This window comes from Cnephaeus nilssonii (genome assembly GCF_951640355.1).
Source record: "Cnephaeus nilssonii genome assembly, chromosome: 12".
Taxonomy (NCBI): domain Eukaryota; kingdom Metazoa; phylum Chordata; class Mammalia; order Chiroptera; family Vespertilionidae; genus Cnephaeus; species Cnephaeus nilssonii.
This window is the reverse complement of record NC_137083.1, coordinates 44330764-44353593: the sequence shown is the minus strand read 5'-3', so window position 1 is coordinate 44353593 and position 22830 is coordinate 44330764. Positions and strand designations below refer to the sequence as shown.

Here is a 22830-nt window from a genome sequence, read left to right as displayed (position 1 = left end):
ACACAAAATCATGGTTGATCCAGGTCAACTATCTACATCAACTGCAAGGCCAAATCGCTTCGGAAAGAAGACAATGCTCTGCATTTGGTGGGATCAGAAAGGTATGGTGTATTATGTGGCTTCTAAAACCAGGTGAAACCGTTAACACTGATCACTACTGACAACAAATAATCAATTTGAACCACGCTTTGATCATGAAACAACCAGAATGTGCCAGAAGACATGGCAAAGTAATTTTGCTTCATGATGATGCACCATCACACACTTCAAAACCAGTTAAAGACACGTTAAAAGATCTTGCCTGGGACGTATTAACCCACCTGCTGTATTCACCAAACCTTGCTCCTTCAGATTACCACTTGTTCTGATCGATGGCACACACACTTTCTGAGCAGCACTTCAAAACATACGAAAAAGTGGGAAAATGGGTCTCTGAATGGCTTGCCTCAAAACAAGAAAAGTTCTATTGGGACGGTATCCACAAATTACCTGAAAGATGGGGGAAATGTGTAGCTAATGATGGCTGTTACTTTGAATAAAGCACTTTTGATGTTTCTCTTGAAATTATCGGGTTTTCTTTTATTACAAAATCCGCATTATTAACCGGTACACCTAGCAATACTATCAAGGCTTCCAATTCGTGAGCTAGTGTGTTCTCGCATGCTCCCTCCCTTCTTCCCTCCATAGCTTTAGATCTTTACTCTCAGCAATGTTTTATAGTTTTTAGTATAGAAGTACATCTTTCTTAGGCTTTATTCCTAAGCAGTTGACTTCTTATGCTAATGTGATTAATGAATTTTATTTTCCCATTTTGCTAGCATATGTGTGTGTACATACAATTGACTTTTGTATATTGACCTTTTATTCCATTTTCTTTTTAAAAATATATATATTTTATTGATTTTTTTTACAGAGAGGAAGGGAGAGGGATAGAGAGTTAGAAACATCGATGAGAGAGAAACATCTATCAGCTGCCTCCTGCACACCCCCTACTGGGGATGTGCCTGCAACCAAGGTACATGTCCTTGGCCAGAATTGAACCTGGAACCTTTCAGTCCACAGGCCGATGCTCTATCCACTGAGCCAAACCTGTTAGGGCTTATTCAGTTTTCTTGCTAAAATAACCTGTTTGTAGATTCTTCTGTATACACAATCATGTCATTCAAATAAAGACAGATTTTTCTTTTCCTTTCCAATTTTTACATGTTTTCCCCTTTGCCATATGGCTCAGACCACTGGTAAAATATTGACAAGTAGTGATAGTAAACATCTTTATCTTGTCTGGACCTCAGGGAGAAAATGTTCCTTATTTCCCCATTAGCTTTGTTACTGTTGTTTTTTTTTTTATAGGTATCCTTACCAAATTAAAAACTTCCCTCTATTTCTAGTCTGCTGAGAATTATAAGTGGATATTTAATGTTATACTTTTTGCCCTTATTACATGAACATGATAAATTACATTGATTAATGAATGTTACTCAACTTTGCATTTCTGGAATAAACTCCACTTGGTCATAATGTAGCATCCTTTTAAAAAAATCTCTGGATTTTCTATTTTGTTAAGAATGTTCAATGAGATATTGGCTTATAATGATCTCATGAAGTCCATGTCAGGTTTGGGTGTCAGGGTTATGTCGAACTCATACAATGAATTGGAACTTATTCCTTCTTTTTAAAATCTCTCTGAGTCTCTAAAAGTAAAATTATAACTTTTTCCATAAGTGTTTTGAAGACTTCATTAGTGAAGCATTCTGAGCCTTCAGATATATTTAGGTTGGGGTTCTTTTTGGTGGGAAAAGTATAGATCCAATTCCTTTCATAGATACAAGCCATTTAGATTTCTTCTTCTGCCAGTCTTAAATTGTATTTGTCTATTTCATCTAACTTACTAAATTTATTGGACCAAAGTTATTAATAAGAGTATACACTGCCGAAACCGGTTTGGCTCAGTGGATAGAGCGTCGGCCTGCGGACTAAAAGGTCCCGGGTTCGATTCCGGTCAGGGGCATGTACCTTGGTTGCAGGCACATCCCCGGTGGGGGGTGTGCAGGAGGCAGCTGATCGGTGTTTCTCTCTCATCGATGTTTCTGGCTCTCTATCCCTCTCTCTTCCTCTCTGTAAAAAGTCAATTAAAAAAAAAGGTTTAAAAAAAAAAAAGAGTATATACTGTCTGATTTCCTTAATATGAAGCTTAAGAACATGCAAAAGTAATCAAAGGTGAAAGAAATTAGAATAGCTCTGTTTAGGGGTAATGATGGGGAAGGAACAAGATGGCCTGGAATGATAGATACGTTCTCTGTCTTGATCTGGGTGGTGATTACATGGGTATCCTATATAATAAAAGCCTAATATGCTAAGTGTCCGGTCATCCATTCAACCGGCATAATATGCTAATGATATGCTAAGGCCGCTCAACCTCTCATTATGACATGCACTGACCACCAGGGAGCAGACACTCCAACCAGTAGGTTAGCTTGCTGCTGGGGTCTGGCCGATCGGGACTGAGCGAGAAGGGCCGGACAAGCCCTGGAGCCCTCCTGCGGTCCCTCCCCAGCTTGCCAACCTCCCGCATCCCTCCCCGGCCCCAATCATGCACTGGTGGGGTCCCTCGGCCTGGCCTGCACCTTCTTTCAATCCAGGACCCCTCAGGAGATGTCAGAGAGCCGGTTTTGGCCTGATCCCACAGGCCAGGCCGAGGGACCCCACAGGTGCACAAATTCGTGCATCAGGCATCTAGTAAAGATATAAACTCATTAAGTGCACTTAATATTACCTTAATTTATACATGTTATATTTAAATAACTTTTAAATTGAAATTAAAAATGAAACATGTGATTCTGATGCCCACTCAAGACTGAAATTTTTATGTTCAAGCATGGCCTGAAAGAGCCAATCTGAACATGGGATAAAGACCAAAATATCCGAAGTGAATGGTTCAGATGCTAGAAGACTTATACCATTTCCTTCTAGCAAATGTAGAATTACCTTATCATCTCTTCCAATGGACACAGAGAAATAAATCATTTCTTTGAATTTGAAAATAAATTGTAGTGTTCTAAAGAAAATGACATTTTAGAGAGTTCTGCACTAATGACTCCTTCAGATGTTTAAGATGGAACTATACACAAGATAGTTCAAATATTTTAGATTATGTGGAAGCATCAATGGTGAATACTGTTATTGGTTGATTGGAATTGGTACCTTCCAACTCAAAATTTATTTTATTACAAAGACTTTTTTCTAAATTAAAATAAGAAATATCATCAATGATGAATTAAAATTTCCCCTTTACTACACCCACACAATCTTTCTCCAACAACAAACATTCATAAAGCAATTACTATACAATATACCAAGCACTTTTAAGTTAATCAATCAATCCTGAAATCTTTAAGTATTGTTTCATTGTTCCATTTCACAAATGTAAAAACTGAGAATCAATGTTATGATAACCTGTCTAAGGTCATACAGATTAATAAATAGTAAAGCCAGGATTTGGACCTACTTGTAAGCCTGCTTTTTAAACCACGAAGGTCAATAATAATCCACAACCAGTTTGAGTTTTTGAAATATTTAAAGCTAAATAGAAAGCCTGTACACACTAAAAATCAACAGAAAACCCCAAAATACAAATTTAAAAAAGAGAGAAAATGAATACAAATTTAGCAAAAGATTAGAAACAAAGCCAGCAAGGCAGCATTTAAAAAATAAAATTTAAAGGCAGAGCACAGAATAAACTGACAGAGCCCAAGTAATTCAAAATATATTTTAAAAAACTTGAATGGAAAAAAATTAAATATGTATGACCAGGTGTGTGCTGAATATATAAAGCAAAAAGGATTAGACATCTAAGGAAAAAATACATAATAGCAGCATAAGAATTTATTTAACTGTCTCACTTCTTGAGAGATAAGGAAGGTTATAGAGAATCTCACCAGAGTTTAATTAATAATATCGATTTAATGGTTATATGAAAACTGTACAAAGGACATACTCATCCCAGCAACCAGGAAATATTTACAAAAGTTGTTTGCTTAGCAACCTAAAAAGAAATCTTTAATAAATTCTAAAAGGAAACTACATGAAATAGAAATTACAAGTTATTAACAAAAAGCTAAACTAAAAATTCTAAATATACCAACCACGTGAAGTTGAAATACACTATCCTAAATAGTTCTTGGACCAAACAAGCAATCAAATTTGTCGCTGCCAAATATTTAGAAAACAATAATGAAAACAAATACATTCTTGACCTATAGGATGGAGCCAAATAATCAGAGAATTCATATCATTAAAATGGTTTCTTTTAGAATTGGAAGGAAGAAAAATGAAGACAGTAAAGGAAAGGAATCAAAGTCAATATGCTATAATAAATTAGAAGTAAATGATAATTATTCTCTGGTGGTGAGAAAAGAATATGGAGGTGGAATGGGGCAAATCCTATTTGTCTAGTCAAGGAAAAAAGACAATAAAGGATATGTAATAGATAACATGTATTTAAAAGACTAAGAGTACCTATATGCTAAAAACATTTTAAATATAAAGTAGACAATATATGTATTTCCAGAAAAAGGGAAATTACCAAGATTTACTCAAGGGACAGAACAAGAACATATGAGGAAATAGAAAACTTATGAAAGAATTACCTTCAAGAAAAGATTCAGGTGTATTTGGATATAAATAAAGTAATACCACTTCAGAAAACAGGTAACTCTCAGAATATATAAACTATTCTAAATCTAATAAAACATGAAATCATTTTCTAATTTACTCTGGAAAGACATCAAAACCTGTTAATCAAAACCAGACTTCTCTCTTATGAGTGAATAATAAATACAAAATCCTAAATACAAGTTTAGTCAATAGAATACAGCAAACAGATGGCTCAATATTAGCTTCTACTAATGTAACTGGTATCTATCATCAATAGATTAAAGGAGAAAATCCATATATTGGTAAACACAGAAACACATCAAAAAAAATCTTATGAGTGAAATACTCAAAATTAAGGTGTGGTGCCATGCACTGGCAGGTTGCTGGTTTGATTCCGAGTCAGGTCACAGGCCTGGGTTGCACACTTGATCCCCCAGTAGGGGGCATGCAGGAGGCAGCCAATCGATGTCTCCTTCTCACATAAATGTTTCTCTCTCATCCTCTCCCTCTGAAAATCCATAAAAAAATCTTTTAAAAAAGAAAAAGAATTCCCATTATCATATTCAGTCAACTGAAAGCCATTAAAAATGATAATAGAAAAGCCAAGTATTGTGGCCAATTAAAAAAAACACAACATGACAGCTTTTCTATATAAGTAGTGACTAGTTTAAAATATTACAATCCTTAATAATAATATGAAGAGTCCATTTCTAAAAGCAAAAGAAATATTTTTGAAAACTTAAAAAAACCAAGATATCAGAACTATAATAAAGAAAATTTCAAACTTTTAATGAGGAACATTCCAAAATAAAACACTATGCTTTCAATGAAAAGACCTGCCCACCATTATAAATTTAAACACATAACGTAACGTATATTTCCAGTTAAAATACTAACACAATACTCGAGTAAAGTGATCAAAATATGATTCTGAAAGTCACATCGAAAAATAAATGGGCAGCAATAGAAAACTTTGACAAAGGAACAATTAAGTTCCATCCTACAACAAATATTGTCTGTGTCACCAACTGTTCTGGAATCGATTTAAAAAAGACTACAATGAAAGATGCATAGTTTGCAACAGTAGTGTAGTACCTATAACCAGAAGAGAGAGATCAGGGGTGGAACATAACTGAAAGCCCAGAAATAGGCACACATAAGACAGAGATGATATTTTAAAACTAGGGATAGCCAGCTGTGGCCGGTGTGGCTCAGTTGGTTGGAGTGTCAGCCAGCCCATATACTAGAAAGTGGTGGGTTCCATTCCCAGTCAGGATACATACCCAGGTTGCAGGTTCGATCCCAGGTTGGGGCAAGAATGGGAAGCAACTGTTTCTTTCTCTCTCTCACTCTCAAATCAATAAAAACATACCCCCCAAATGAGTATCAAGAATTTCTATCTAGGGATAGAATGAACTGTTTAACAAATGCTGTTGGCCTAATTAGTAACAAAGTATAAATTTGGGTCATTACCTCACATCTAATAAATTCTAGAATGGCTTAGAATTAACATTAAAAGTAGAATGCTAGAGAAGTAAAATAAAATCTGTGTGAAAATTAATCTGTTTGTTTTAATCCTCACCTGAAGATATTTTTCCATTGATTTCCAGGGAGAGTGGAAAGGAGGAAGGAGGGGGAGGAGAGACAGAGAGAGTCAATGCAGTGAGAGACACATGGACTAGTTACCTCCCCCACAAGTCCCTACTAGGCAAATACCACTAGCTTTTCAAGACACTTTAAAAATCTCCCTGCAACCAAGGTATGTGCCCTTGACTGGGAATCAAACCCAAGACCCCTCAGCCTGCGACACTCCCAACACTGAGCCAAACCGGCCAGGGCAAAGTAATCTTAGAGAAAGCTTTTCTAAGAAGAAACCATAAAGAAAGATAAGACTTCACTATAATAATTAAAACATATCCCCCGAATTTTTAAGATTAAAAAGGGCTACCTTCCTTATATAAAGAGCTCTTCAGAGCAACAGAGCTAAATACCTATTAAGCTTATGAATGGTTAATAAACAAAAGACAACTGGCTAACATGAAATGAATTTCAGTAAGAAACATAAATTAAGATGATTTATTACCTGTCAAACTGGCAAAGACTTAAAAATTTTAAATACCTAACATAGCTAAATGAAAAGCAGAAGTAATAAGAATGTAAAACTTGAGCACCATTCCTGAGGGCAATTTTAAGCTCAGAAATTTAGAAGCAAAAGTTTAGAAGTGCACTCTTTAGGCCAGCAACTCCAAGGAATTTATGTATGCTTATTTGTGTGTATTTATGTGGATTTTCATCATACTGTTATTTATAACAATTAGAAATGTTTTATGTTCAGCAATAAGAAATTGTTAAATTATGGTTTTTCCATAAAAGAATTTAGAACCACTAAAAAGAGGATAGAATTATTGACATAGGATGTTCACAATATATTAAAGAAAAAATCTAATCACAAAATATAATCCCATTATTTAAAAAATAATTTGCATTCACATCCATCAAAAGGCAAAATATTAATGGTGGTTATCTCTGGTTGTGTTCCTATGTTTTCACATATGTACTCATAAAAAGGGAAAAAAGGTTCTAAGTTTTTAAACTTAGTCAATAAAACATGCCAGAGTGGATAACAAGTGGTCACCTTTATCAGATAAGATTCCTAAATTTGGTCTTGCAGATAAACAAGAAAACAAGGCTAAAAATGGCCTGGAATTCTTTACGGTAGTTTATTTACAGACTATCAAATACAGATTTTTTTTTAAAATAAATGGCTTAAACACATTAGATTTAACAGTTACTTTACTAAAACTTTTACAACAAATTGGGAAAAAAACTAAAGGGTGATTCACTACACAGCGCATTTTGAATGCCATTAGAACCAGAAAATTCTTTTTTAACGGGACATTTGATATGGTGAAAGTAAGACTCACAAAATGAGTAAGACTCACATACTTTTAGTCTGTATAGTTCAAAGGGCAAGGTTTTTCCATTATGATTAAAATTTTGTTTTCTCCATCTTCAACTGGATCCCTTGATACTTTATTAAAGCTTTTATTTTTAATTAAACTAGAAACAGTTTAAGAAATTATCTGGAGAGGCCTCTGGTATCTGACAAACCATTGCTCCCCTTATAAAACAACTTAAAAATCATAAAACCTTGATAAAGTATAAAAGCAATGTTTGCAGGCTTGCTGATATCACTCTTCCTCCTACGAATAGAAAATACACTTTAATGATTCAGTCTTATTTTCTAATTGTTGGATATTTAAGTAAGTATTATCTTTAAAAAAAGAGGAGCCTCCTTTTTAAAGACTACCCACATATGAAATAGTCCCTAATTAAGTTTTCTAAAATAGTTTATTTTCCTTTTTCTGGATTGTTTGTTGATTTTTTTAAAGTCATCTGACTTAGTTGTTCAGTATTCTAAATTTAACTTTTTTTTAACTAAAACACTGGTATTTTAATAGTCAATTTTCCTATTGAAAAGTTAAATATTTTCTGCAGAATTTAGACTTAGCTAGAGGAACTAGCACTGGCAATCCATCTCTCTGAAGTCTCATTTTCCTTAGCAGGAAAGTGAAGAGATGGACCCGATGGCTGTAAATTACTTGGACATCCTGTTCATACTTTTAAAATATCAAAACCAATATCCCAGGGAATCAGTAGATCTTTATTCAAAACATATATTTCAGACTTACTTCAAAAAATTAAGTAAATAAAGGACCTAGGGTGAAAAATTATTAAAATTCGACTAAGCTCATAGCAAATACTGGTACTTTAACTCATAAATACCAGTGAGATTAGTTTGAAAGCATTTAACCCATTTACCTTCCATTTTTCTCAAGAAATCTTGATATTTTCTACAAATTGGCTTATTACAAACTAGCTAAATGCAACTTAAAATTTGTTTTCATCATTGAGTTTCCAGTTCTTCTATTCTTTCCAGAACCTTATTTCTGTATTCAAATATGACTTTAAAATTTTACAAAGACATTCACATTTTCAAGTGGCAAATACCACTAGCTTTTCAAGATACTTTAAAAATCTCCCTGTTCACTGTCAGCCTACTAAAAGTATGACTTAATGCCTTTCATGTTTATTGATGTATTCCAAGTAATTAGAACAGTACTTGGCACTTGGTAGGCACTAAATATATATTTACTGATAGAATGAAGCTCTGAATCACAGCTACCACATTTTCTTAATTCACATTTGAAACTATTTTAATCAATAAACCCCTGAAAATGAGTCTTTTTAAATTACATGGGTGACTATAACTCTCCAACACATAATGAACTAAATCAAGATGGGAAACATAAGGAGTTGCATGCAGAAAAACTTGCTGTGTCAGGAAATACACAAAGGAATTTCACATGGGTGACAAACATTTTCTTCTTTTGATAGGTCAATCTATTCTGTTTTCATTTTATTTGGAATCCAACTTACCGTGTGGTTGTTTTCCAAAAAAGTTAAGCAATATTTTATGTTCCTTAGATTTCACTCCAGAATACCCAATGATTACTGCAATTATTATAACCTAAAGAATTAGCAATTTCCTAACCCTGCTTTTTTTATTAGTCCAAATTCCTAAAATATTAAATGGTGTAAGATTTTTACAATGCTATAAGATTTTTACTACCATATTTCATAGATTTTAAGACACATTCTTTCTCCCATTTCTGAATTTGGGGAGAATCTTTAAATTCGCTCATCTTATTTAGAATTGTATTGTGGTTTAATTGGCAACATTATTTCTAAGTGGTGCATAAAATACTGGTATGTCTCTCAATCAATGCTGCGTTAGGGCAATATTCAAGTAACAACTTCCCTATCCATCCAGCCGCTCTCGCAACATAAATACATAACTAAAAGGTTTTGAAAAACTATCCAAACACAGTTCAATTGTATATAAAATATTTAATTTTTAAAACACAGGCTATTCATGTCACATAAATATCTTCAATTTTATGTTAGCTACTATGGTCAGCAGAATTAACAAGTATGACTATTAAGAATAACTTAGATACTGTCACTTATAGGAAAGTCTAAAGCTCTAAGACTCACCATATTAAAATTTCAGATACTTGAATACTGTAGCTATTTTGTAAAATTTCAAAATATTTCTTCACTTCCTGCAATGCAGTTTCATTATAAGTTGTTAGTACTTAATATCCAAATAAAAGCAAAATAAGTTTTTCTTTCATTCATTTCTCCCCAACAACAAAAAAGTTCCATCAAAAAATAAAATGGTCAACTGACATCATTTTATAGCAGTAAAATGGTAAATTATCCACTTTAAAATATTCTTACTCTCACCAAGCTAGAATGCTTCCCATATACTATATTAAATGAAGGTTCACAAGTCAGATAAAGGGCACAAGGTTAAAAGACTGACTTTAGAACTGGAGCAATTTCCATTCTATAACAGTTGTTTCAATTTAAGATTCCAAATCAGATTCCAGGAGAGAACAGTGAAAACAAAATGGTTAATTGACACAACTCTCATTTCCAGTCTATTTTTTCATTTAGTGATGTGGAAACACTGGTTATGTACCTTTGGTTCCTTTCTAAAATTATAATTATCTGTGTGAGTGTGCACGAGAAGTTAGATTTGACACATTACAATTTAAATAAGAATTTCCCCATTTTTTGTTGCTTTTAATTAAAAAAAAAATGCTGTATTGAACTAAAGTCCTAATAAATCTCACAGGTGAGAGGAGTTTTCTCTCACTTTTTCTTTGCTTGCAATAAATTCAATTTAGGCAATGTTTGTAATTAACAAGTGAACAGCGTTTTTTTCTTAAAATAGCAATTGTGTAACTTAAAACATGGTGTTTGCTACCCCCCCTCCCCGCCATGGTGTTAATAAAATTATGCAAATTATGTTGTTATGCCTTGTTTCTATGTTACTGCCCGCCAATTACCCATGGCAAAAGGAAATGGAACGACATGGCAGCCTAAAAGAAAACATGCTCTGAAATTCTCGTTAAGCTATTGCTTTCAACGTGTTTTTTTTTTTTTTTACTTTCAACATTTAAATGACCAAACTTTTTAGACCTCGTCGGAAGTAAAGTACTGATCGCAGTTCTATTCCTTTTCTTTACTCTCACTCCCTTTTCAAGAGAAGGTGGTAGTGGAAGAGAACACAGCCCAAAGACAGGCAGAAAAGGAGGAAGTGTGACAGGCAGACCATGGATCTAACGGGAACTGAACAGGCAGCCCTACACCCCCAAGAGCTCCCTTCCTCTTCAATGCAATGTACTGATTCCCTTCAGAAGACAAATGGGTGTAAAGGTTAACTGCTTTTTCAGACCTTAAGCTTACCTGTTAAGGCACTTACTTACCCTCCCCACCCCACCCATATTTTTCATATAAAACCCACTTTTCATTTGAATGCATTTTGCTAGGTTATGATAATCTGCAAAATAAAACAAAAATAACATTGACCATTTTTTTTATAAAACTTGCATCAAGAGAAAGGTTGTGTTTTATTTTCTGAAATGAGCACAGAGTACACCTTTCACAATAACACTGAAAGCAGGTGCAAAGACTGACAGTGACCTTTGACTAAAGGTAGCTTTGTAAAAAGAAAAATACCAAATAAATCAGTGCCCTTTCTGATTGCTGTAAAACTGGAGAAGGAAGGGATTGGTTGGTTGTTACATAAAAGTTGGTCCAAACTTACAAAAAAAAAGCACAAATGTGCATAGTTCAGATCTGCAAGAGGGCCATAAAGAACTTTTATGTCCCTAATATTAGCATCCACTTAAAACTGCAAGAATACAAAATAAAACTGTTAACTAGAATTTGTGAAGATGTACAATCAATAGATCTAGTTTTTAGAACAGCATGAATTTAAGCAAAGGTGGGTTTTTTTGTTTTTTTGGTCTTTTTAAACTATTGTATGCAAGACCCTTTCCACATAAAAATAAAGCTGTTGTTGAATTAATATTATTCAAGTCTCTTGGATTGCTGCCTTAAATTGCAGCTAGAAAAGTCTTTCCAGATAAAAATGATGTGCCTGAGGAAAAACTGATACTTAGTATGGTAGCCCTCTGCCTCGACCTCTGCCAGCTGATGTGCTAATGTGTCCCCTGTATCCTTGTGAATATCCAGGTCCTTGGGCAGGAGAAGTCCAGGTCTGTCCATGCATGAGGCTGGGGCCCCCCGGGTTTTCCTGTAAGGTACCACCATAGTTATAGTTGTGCATCTTTGCTGGCAAAGGATGAGTACTCTCTGGCCCTGTGGGAGGGTCACTGCTGTTCGCCAGGACTGCAATGGGGCCATGGCTATATTCAAATCTATGGTCCTTGTCTCCACTAAACAACATGGGACCAGTATTGAGGTAAATGTCTCCATATCCAGCCACTGAACTGGGAAACGACTCGGAAAAGGCAGAAGGCTGAGGTGGACCACCAGAATGAGATGAAGTATTACTGTAGTTATCCAAAGACTGAATATCTGAGTTTCCAAGGAAGCTACGTCGTTCCAATGGTAGAGCAGAGCCACCTCCTAGACCATCGTTACTAATGTAAGGAGCAGAAGAGAAAGAAGAGGATCCAAAATTGTCCTTGTAGTCTGAAGTGGGTACATAAGTATCACCTGCCTGGTAATCAATACCACCTTCTCTTTTGGGATCATCCTGGGGTTGATGCTGGGCAAGCAGCTGTAACAGGGCTGCTTTCACTCCGGCATGAGGGTCAGTTAGTGAAGAACTAGTGGTGGGAACATGCTGGTTTTCTGTCCGATAATCCAGATCTTCTTCAGTGACTGGTGGTGGTTCAGGTGGTTCCGGAGGTCGTTGATCAGGAGGCAGAATACGAGGCCGGTCTGGTTCTGGTGTGAGCTCTAACATCCTCATGTCTTGGTGCTGAATGAGATCATTTTGCCCTAAGTGAAAAAAGCAAAAAAAAAAAAAAAGAGTCAAAATATACTGTGGAAAACCAAATGTTCAAAATAGTTAATGTTTCCTATGAGTGGTCCTAAAGAGCATTAGAAGTTCCATCTCTGTGCAACCACTCACCGCCCCCCCAAAAAAAAGGAAAGAAAAGGGAAACAGTATATAAATCCTAATATTGCCTACTACCATTTAAGTCTATGGTGACCAAAAATTATATTATATTTGACTTTACAAAGGTATCTCATATATACCTGTTTATTGCTTGAAGAACAAAAGCTACTGTATATGCAAAATTTCTGCCTTGGTCAATCATCCTGTTATAGCTGGAGTAAAAGATTATTTCTTAACCATAGAAATCCATGATGTTCATAATAAGTTATATCACACATGGATAATTTGCTAAAGAATCAATATCTAGAAGTAAACAGATTAAAAAACCTAAGACCTGAGAATTTTCAGACATTTCCTAGCAATGCCACTCAATAATACACATTATAGATAATCATCAACAGCAAGAAAACAGTGTGAATGCAGCTCCATTAGTGGTCTGCTATCTGCACACTCACCCGATACCGGAGTGCTAGGTTCTGGAGGCGGTCTGAGTTGTAACGATGCTGCTTCATGGCCCGATCCATTTTCCCTTTCCTCTAGTAGCGCGTCTTTCTGCTTTGACTGCTGAGCCTTTATTAACTGAGTCAATAGAACTGCAAATGCACTCTGCACGGCCGCCTGGGCAGCATCAGTTTCCACTTTAGGCTGGACGCTCTGAGAAGAAGGTTGAATTCCTCCCAATGGTTTTGAAGACTCCTGTTGTGGTGTTGATGGGTCTGTCTGTTTTTCACCTGTTGCCAAAATTCCAGCAGGAAGGTTTATTTTATTTAGCTGTTGTTCAGTCTCAGAGTTTACCTTAATGTTCAACACTTGAACAAAATCAGCCATATTAGTACTTGTTTTAGATTGTAGTAGGTTTAGTAGAATTGCCAATTCAGTGTGGTTTAACTGCTGTCCAGGGCCTGTTTTTACTAAAGACAAAATTTGTATTAATTAGAATTGCCATAATTCATGGCTGTCCCACCCACAAAATGGCTCTGTATGACCACATGAAAATGTGTATTTGTAGGACAGTGTTTAAGAAACACTGTAAAAAGGGAATCTCATTTTAATTTAATTTCATATTCATTTAAGGCAGAACTGTATATAAATTTTTAAAAAAACACTGTGGTCCATTTTGAATAAATTATCTTTAGGAGTAAATATTTCAAAAGGAAAATCAAGACTATCACTAGAACCCTATACTATAAAGATAACTAGGAAATGTCACCTGTGAATGGGAATGAATGATGATAATGATGACGATAGCTACAGTGTCAGGTACTTTCTAAGCAATTTATATCCTCTATTACAACAATAGAAGGCATGCTCTATTATTAGCCCCATTTGTAATGAAGAAGAAATTGACATCCAGAGAGATTAAATAACTTGTCTAAGTTCATAAACTCTGTAAGTGGCAGGGTTGAGATTTGAACCTAGCATTCTGATTCCAGAATCTGCACTCTTTTAATTACTCACTGTATTGCTTATCTAAAATAATACTTATTATCTAAGAACCTAACCTTGTATTTGTTTTTTTAAGTTTATGTTTTATTTTTTATTTATTGTATTTATTGGGGTGACGTTGATTATATAGGTTTCAGGTATACAATTCTACAATATGTCATTTGTATACTACATTGTATGTACCACCCAAGTCAAGTCTTCTTCCATCTTATATTTGTAGTTAATTCAAACTTTTGTCATAGGCTCTTTGATAAAGTGTACTTTATTCAAATTACTTTTTTTATTTTAAGTTATTCTGGGTAAATAATTCATCACCAGCAAAACAGATTCAGTGGTTTTTCATTTTCCAATTTCCAGTTTAGACTTGTGATGGCTTACACAGGTTCTTGTGAAAGCTTATCTGGATCATATACAGGGGTGGGCAAAAGTACCGTACTTTCTGGCGTATAAGACGACCTTTTAACCCAGGAAAATCTTCTCAAAAGTCGGGGTCTTATACGCCAGAAAATACGGTATTTACAATTTAGAATTAAAGTGAGTTATTGCCAAATGATGGGTGGGTTACCGTATTTTCCGGCGTATAAGACCCCCGACTTTTGAGAAGATTTTCCTGGGTTAAAAAGTCGTCTTATATGCCGGAAAATACGGTAGGTTACTAACAATAAATAATTCAATAATAAATAAATAATAATGCAGGAATAAACTATCACACCCCACAACTATAAACCTACTTTTCCTCATCCACATATAACAAAAAAGCTCAAATGCATATAATCTATATATATAAAAGCCTAAGCAACCTTTACAATAGAACGACTGGTCGCAATGATGTGCACTGCCCACCAGGGGGCAGACCCTCAATGCAGGAGCTACTCCCTTGTGGTCAGTATGCTCCCACAGTGGGAGCGCCACTCAGCCAGAAGCCGGGCTCAAGGCTGGCGAACACAGTGGCAGTGGCAGGAGCCTCTCCCACCTCTGCAGCAGCGCTAAGGAGTGAGCAGTAAGGAGTGGTTAGGAGCGAGCAGATAGGAGCAGTGAGTAGTTAGCAGCGCCGAGCACTGAGCCCGGCTCAGGCTCCTCCCCAGCCACTTGCTGCTTCACGCACTGCTACATCCCTCGGGGGGTGTTGGACTGCCAGTTTCAGCCTGATCCAAGCAGTCCAACATCCCCTGAGGGGTCCCAGATTGCAAGAGGGTACAGTCCAGGCCGAGGGACCCTACCCAGTGCACGAATTTCATGCACTGGGCCTCTAGTACAACATAATACTACAGACACTGATAAGCAATTTCCATAACCACATCATAGAACCGTGGTCGGCAAACTGTGGCTCGCGAGCCACATGCGGCTCTTTGGCCCCTTGAGTGTGGCTCTTCCACAAAATACTATGGCCTGGGCGAGTCTATTTTGAAGAAGTGGCGTTAGAAGAAGTTTAAAAAATGTGGCTCTCAAAAGAAATTTCAATTGTTGTACTGTTGATATTTGGCTCTGTTGACTAATGAGTTTGCCGGCCACTGTCATAGAAGAAACACTCCAAAAAGATTAAAAACTGATGATGAATGCTATCTTTTTCTATTCTCTCTTTATAGATTTTGAGATACTTTTATTATATAACTAGAGGCCTGATGCACAAAATTCATGCAAAGGGCTCAGCCGTCGCAGCCTCGACAGCTTGCCTCAACTCTCGCAGCCCTGGCTTCGTCCTGAAGGTAATCCAGAAGGATGTCCAGAAGGTTGTTTGGCTGTCTGGTCTAATTAGCATATTATGCTTTTATTATTATAGATATCAGTTTCAGATTAAAGCAAATCAAACTTTTATAAGTTATTCTTGTGACCTGCAGCATTAATAAGGAACAAAGTTTGATTACTATACCCCAAAGGCCATTTTCCTCATTTTCCCTCTCATTTCTCTATTAACAGAGGCAGTCTCTGTGTGAGCTCAGAAGTACTCTTTATGGTGTCTCCTCTACAAAAGTGGCATTTCCCTATTTCAAGACACTTACTGATTAATGAAGAAAATTAAGCAAAGAGGATACATTCCTATTTCAAAAAAATCAGAATTCTCACTTAATAGTGAATTTAAAAGAAAGGAAAACAAAAAGATAAAACTAAACTCTCCACCATTAATAGGGTTATTAAATATGTAGATAACAAAATGAGCCCAGAAAGGGCAATTCATTTTTTACCAGCTAAAATAGAATGAAATAATTAACCTTCCACTAGGTTTGCTAGTGGAATAAGGACAACAGTTCCATGAATAGGAGAAGAAATAAAGAACTGATAGTCTTGTTATGGAAGATGACAACTGTAACCTGACTACCAACCACACTTCATATTACTGACCTCTCAGATCCTGTTTCAGTAGATGGTATATAAAACATGTAACTTAAATAAAAATTAAGAAAACTTCCTGTTGCTTCTCTTTGCCTTTCTCCATATTTTACACATTTTTAACATGAAAATAAACTGAACTTGATTTAGATAGCCTTCATAATGTGTACAACAGACATGTTTTCCAGAGCTATGTATAAAATATTTTAATGTATAAGGGAAATTCACTTTTTTAAAGAAATTCTGAAGAATACTTCTCTACAAGAAATAAAAACTGCTGCTACTTTTTACAGTAACATGTATCAATACTTTAATGTTGTCTGACCAAGGTCAAGTATGAGCTTGCAGATTACATGGGAAAGCATTAATGGTAATCTTACTCAAGCTTTCTCAGCTAATCTAGTCTATATTTACACTCAACCATCAAAAGTTAAATCTGATTCACAGATCTGTTATCATCAATTAACTAGCCAACCAATATTTACTCATCTCTTAATATGTACTAGGCTACCTTTTCATGTTTAATAACTACCACCTACACACACACACACACACACACACACACACACACACGTACATACAGGCAGACCTTGGAAACAGAGTGGGTTTGGTGCCACACAAATAAAGCAAATATTGCAATAAAGCAAGTCAACACACAGCGCATATAAAAATTATGTTTATTCTATATTGAAGTCTATTAAGTATGCAACAGCATTATTTCTAAAAATATGATTTGCATACTTAATAAAATACTATATTACTAAAAAATGCTAACCATCATCTGAGCCTTCAGCTGGTCAATAACCTTTTTGCTGGTGGAGGGTCTTGCCCCAATGTTTATGGCTGCTGACTGACCAAGTGTAGCGGTGGCTGAAGGCTGGGGTAACAGTTTCTTTGCAGCATACAATGCTATTTGGTAACACTTTACCAAAGTAAAACTTTTTTCAAAATTGGAGTCAAACCTCTCAAACACTGAAGTTGCTTTATCGTCTAAGTTTATGTGGTATTCTGAATCCTTTATCATTTCACCTATTGTCACAGGAGTAGATTCCATCTCAGAAAACCACTTTCTTTTTTCTCTCATAAGAAACAACTCTCATCTGTTAAAAGTTTTATCAGATTGGTTACAGCAATTCAGTCACATCTTCAGGCTTCACTTCTGCTTCCAGTTCTCTTGCTCTTTCCACCACATCTTACTTCCTCCTCTGAGGTCTTGAACACTCAAAGTCATCCATTGGGTTTGGAATCATCTTCCAAATGCCTGTTAATGTTATTTAGAAATCGTCCCACGCATCATGAATGTTTTTCATGGCATACAGAATGGTGAATACTTTCCAGGTTTTTACTTTGCTCAAATCCATCAGAGGAATCACTATCTATGGCAGCTATACCCTTACAAAATGTAATTCCTAAGTGTAAGACTTTAAAGTTGAAATTACTCCTTCATCCATAAGCTGTAGAATGGGTGTTAATAGGCATTAAAACAACACTAATCTCGCTGTACATCTCCATCAGAGATCTTGGGTGACTATGTGCATTGTCAATGAGTAGTAATATTCTGAAACGAATCTTTTTTTTTTCTTCTGAGCATTAAGCCTCAACAGTGTGCTTACAATATTCAGTGAACTATGCTGTAAACAGCTGTCCTGTCATCCAGGCTTTGTTGTCCCACTTTATAAAGCACAGGCAGAGTAGATTTACCATAATTCTTAAGGACATGAAGATTTTCAGAATGGTAAATGAGCATTGGCTTCAACTTAAAGTTACCAGCTGCATTAGCCTCTAACAACAGTTAGCCTGTCCTCTGAAACCAGGCCTTGACTGCTACTGTCTAGCTATCAAAGTCCTAGATAGCATCTTCTTCCAGTTTAAGGATGTATTTCTACATTGAAAATCTGTTGTTTAGTGTAGCCACCTTCATTAATTATCTTAGCTAGATCTTCTCGATAACTTGCTGCAGCTTCTACATCAGTACTTGCAGCTTTGCCTGGCACTTTTATGTTATGAAGACGGATTCTTTCCTTAAACCTCATGAAGCGCCCTAACCAGTTTGGCTCAGTGGATAGAGCATCGGTCTGCGGACTGAAGGGTCCCAGGTTCAATTCCGGCCAGGTGCATGTACCTTGGTTGCCGGCACATCCCTGGTAGGGGGTGTGCAGGAGGCAGCTGATCAATGTTTCTCATTGATGTTTCTAACTCTCTATCCCTCTCCCTTCCTCTCTGTAAAAAAAAATCAATAAAATATATTAAAAAAAAAAAAAAAAGAACTCATGAAGCAATCTCTGCTAGCTCCAAATATTTCTTCTGCCATTTCCTTACCTCTCTTAACCATCACAGAATTGAGGAGAGTTATGGCCTTGCTTTGAATTAAGCTGTTTCGCTTTCTTACCATTTGTGTGTTTACTAGAGTAGAACTTTTAATTTCCTTCGGTAACTTTTCCTTTGCATTCATAACTTGACTAACTGGTGCAAGAGGCCTAGCTTTTGGTCTTACACTGCTTTTGGCATGCCTTCCTTACTAAACTTAATCATTTCTAGCTTTTGATTTAAAGTGTGACTCTTCCTTTCCCTTGAACACGTAAAGGCCATTATGAGGTTATTGATTGGCCCAATTTCAATTTACTGTTGTGCCTGAGGGATAGGGAGGTCCAAGGAGATGGGAAGAGATGGTCAAAAGGTGAATGGAGCAGTCAGAACACATATAACATTTATCAATTAAGTAAGCTATCATCTATGGCACTGTTGGGGTGCCCCTGAACAATTACAATAGTAACATCAAAGATCACTGGTCACCACCCTGGCCGGTGTGGCTTCAGTTGGTTGAGCAATGTCCCATGCACCAAAAGGTCACCAATTTCTCGTCAGGGCACATATGGGGTTTGACCCCTGGTTGGGGTGCATACAGGAGGCAATCAATCAATGTTTCTCTGTTACATCGATGTTTCCCCCCCTCTCTAAAATCAATAAACAATATATTTAAAAAATAAAAGACCAATCACTGATCACCACAATAAATATAATAATGAAAAAGTTTGAAATATTCTGAGAGTTACCAAAATGTGACTGAGTAAATGCTGTTGGAAAAATGGCGCTGAAATACTTGCTCAATGCAGGGTTACCATAAACTTTCAATTTATGAAAATTGCAATATCTATGAAGTGCAATAAAGTGTAGCACAATAAAACAAAGTATGCCTGTATTTATTTCATATTCGTCTCTGTCTTCTCACACACACACACACACACACACACACACACACACACACACACACACACACATTAAACTAAACCTGAATGCTTTCTGGTTTCTTGAGGCCAAATGAGGGAGTAGATTCCATTTTTTAAAAAGTAAACATTAAAGAGATTGATTTCTCATGAAGAAGCTTACTCTTACAACAGACTGAGTCAAAGGAAAAAAATTAAGTTTTCCCCAAATATCCTTCTTTGTCATCCTTCAAGTCATTTGTGGCACAAAATCAGATTCCAATCTTTTGAGATTCTATAATATAATGGGAAATATATTAAGAGTAACTTCTAAGGATATTATAGACAGTACAAAAAAGCTTCTATTATAATTTTTGGCTGTTTTCTTATATCCTTTTTCCTTCTTGAGCATTCATACATTAAAGGCTGAGCCTCAGTGAGAACAGTGTTAGCAAAAGACCTACTGATTCCTGTACTAAGAGGAAAAAGAAAGTAGAGAAATCTGACTAATGACTAGTCATATGTAATTTGAGTCCCTCTTTGTAAGTTCATCTTACCTTGAGATTGTTTAATATTGTGGTGCCAGTACCAGCAACACATCTGTACTGGCACAAGCAAATAACAAAGAAATGTCAAGTTCAGTGAATAAACCTTAATGTACAACTTTTAACCTCCAATGCTTTAGCACTAGAACAATATAATCAACAGTAGCCACAAAACAACTGGAAGAAAACCATGGAAGCATTACTGACCAGGTGCCACATTCGAGTTGCCCTGAGATTTCAGTTGTGAAGTTGGCAGCACACCCTGGGGTGTGTTCGTTCTGCTGTCATCCAAGCCCAGAGACAAGTCCTTTTTGGGGGCTTTAACTGTGGAAACATCATCAGTCATGCCCATCTGCTTCTGTCTTCTTCGCTTTTTACTCCACAACTCATGACAATCTTGCCATAAAGGAAGGCTAGAAAAAAAAGAATAAAATTATTTCTCAGTGGCATTTCTTAACAACAAAATACTAATATTTCTTAACAACCAAATTGCCATTCCCACACCCCTGCAAGTTGTTCTTGAAGACTTCACACACAGGCTTTACAAACTGTTCCAATAACAATTGGCCTTGATGCATACCTCCTTCAGGACTTCACCTTTATAAACAGACTGTGGCTTCTGAATAATCAATAAATAATCATTTATTAAAACTATAAATGAAGAATGTGTGGTCAGCCCTAGCTGATTTGGCTCAGTGGACAGAGCGTTGGCCTGCAGACGGAAGGGTCCTGGGTTTGATACCGGTGTCAAGGGCACATGCCCAGGTTTCGGGTTTGATCCCCAGTAGGGGACGTGCAGGAGGCAGCCAATCAATGATTCTCTCGTATCACTGATGTTTCTATCTCTCCCTCTCCCTTCTTCTCTGAAATCAATAAAAATATATTTTAAAAAAAGAATGTATAAAAATAGGTTACAATTATCCTTGGTACAGTCTTTTAAAGCCAATTCTTATCTTAGAACATCATACATTGAATACGATATTACAAAAGGCAAAAAATATGCCATTTGCAAAAACTAGACTAGACAGAGGATTGAAAGTACAAAGACTAGGACATAACAACTGTGAAAATTTTTCTTGCAAAAACTTTTAACTTTTTAATACCCTCGTATTTGCTTCTGTAAGCAAATACCCTATAATTAAACTGATGCTAGAGGCATTTCAAAAATAAAAAATCCAGGCTCATTATTCATCAACAAAAGTTCTGAATAGCTAGCAAGTAACATCAAAATTACCTTCAATTATGAAACAACTCTACCTGAATGTAATTTCATAAACCTGACAGCAGTGCAGAATAACTTTTGCTTAAAAAGAGACTTAAATATTTGATTTATAAATGTTTTCTTTTTACCCTAATAATCCAATATTATGTCTATTTAAAGATGAGAAAATTAAGGCTTGGAAAGGTTAATAAACTTGCCCAGAATAACTACAATTTTCCTTAAGAAGCCCCAACCTGGTGATATAAGTCTGCAGTCTTCAGCCTATATATGTTTTCCTCTAAGGATACGTGAAGACTTTTTAAAATTGTTTTAAAATAATTTCCATATCCACATGTCCTCTTTCCTACAATTGATCTTTGAGAATGGCCTGCACATTCAGCAAATTCTTTCATACCTCCTCTTTTACAATTACTCTTATCTCATGTTATAAAAGAAAGGCATATGCAACAACATGGTTGAATCTTAGCAATGTAATATAGTATTACATAAAAAAAAAGTCATTCCCAAAAGATTACAAACAGCATGACCCCCTTTTATAAAATTAAAAACTAAAATTAAAAAATATAAATTATTATGAGTACATGTAGATGGCAACAAAAAGTATATACAAAAGAAAACAGGGATGATGGTTACCTCAGGTACAGGAAGGCAAGGGGATATAGGTTGTGGAGTAGGGTTGGAGTGGGGAAAGGTATGATATGATTAAAGTAGATTATTTTCAAGATTCCAGCTTTCATTGGGTAGGCTCTTAGCTGCTTATCAACATCATTTAAAATAACTAATTAAGTAACTAAAGGAAAAAAAAGAGAGCCATGCATGGACCAATGATGAGTGATACAAGGATTATGATTAAACCAAGTTTATGCACCTGAGGTCCAAAAACAAAACAAAGGCATACCTCTCAGCCATCTTACTATGATGCATTGCCTCAGCGTGTAAAAACCTCCTGGAGTAACAAACAAAGGGACAATTTGAAATATTGATATAGGGAAGCTATAAGGCATCATAATCCCGCCAAAGCCTTTCCTCTCTTTTTTCTCCCCCTCGCCCTTCTCTCTGTGTGTGCATGTGTTTTTTATAAGATGTGCAGCCTTAGCCTGCTGGGATATTCTGCATTCAGATGTACTGCAGTACTGCAGTAACGAGTGATTTTACTTCCACCATCCAAATATTCTGGGAATGCATGGCTCTTATGAAAGAGTCCCATGAGAGTAAAGCAAAGAAATCCACTAAAAGGGCTTTGTTCCCTCCCACAATTTAAAGGCAAGAGATTCTTTATGGATGATTTCAACACTCATCTTTAGGTCAGATAAACATCACCCAACAAATAGCTAACACAGTAGTAAGTCAGTGATGCTGACTAACAGATGTACCAGGAATGTTTTCTAGGATAAACACATTTTTATGTTCTTTTCTGAAGGTCCGAAT

General features: G+C 36.0%; 1 protein-coding gene across 2 annotated transcripts in view; it reads right to left on the bottom strand.

Annotated features, from left to right (window-relative positions):
• Window positions 1-2997: 2997 nt before the first annotated feature.
• Window positions 2998-22830, bottom strand: part of CDK13 (cyclin dependent kinase 13) — a gene marked incomplete at its 5' end in the record, with an annotated part of 123146 nt that continues 103313 nt past the window's right edge. The window contains 3 exons of one of the 2 annotated variants that reach the window (XM_079786516.1): window positions 2998-12537; window positions 13114-13569; window positions 20388-20593. In XM_079786516.1, coding sequence (XP_079642642.1) covers window positions 11687-12537; window positions 13114-13569; window positions 20388-20593 — 1513 coding nt within the window. In that variant the 3' untranslated portion in view covers window positions 2998-11686. The remainder of the gene's footprint in view (window positions 12538-13113; window positions 13570-20387; window positions 20594-22830) is intronic. The other variant, XM_079786517.1, reaches the window with a different exon arrangement.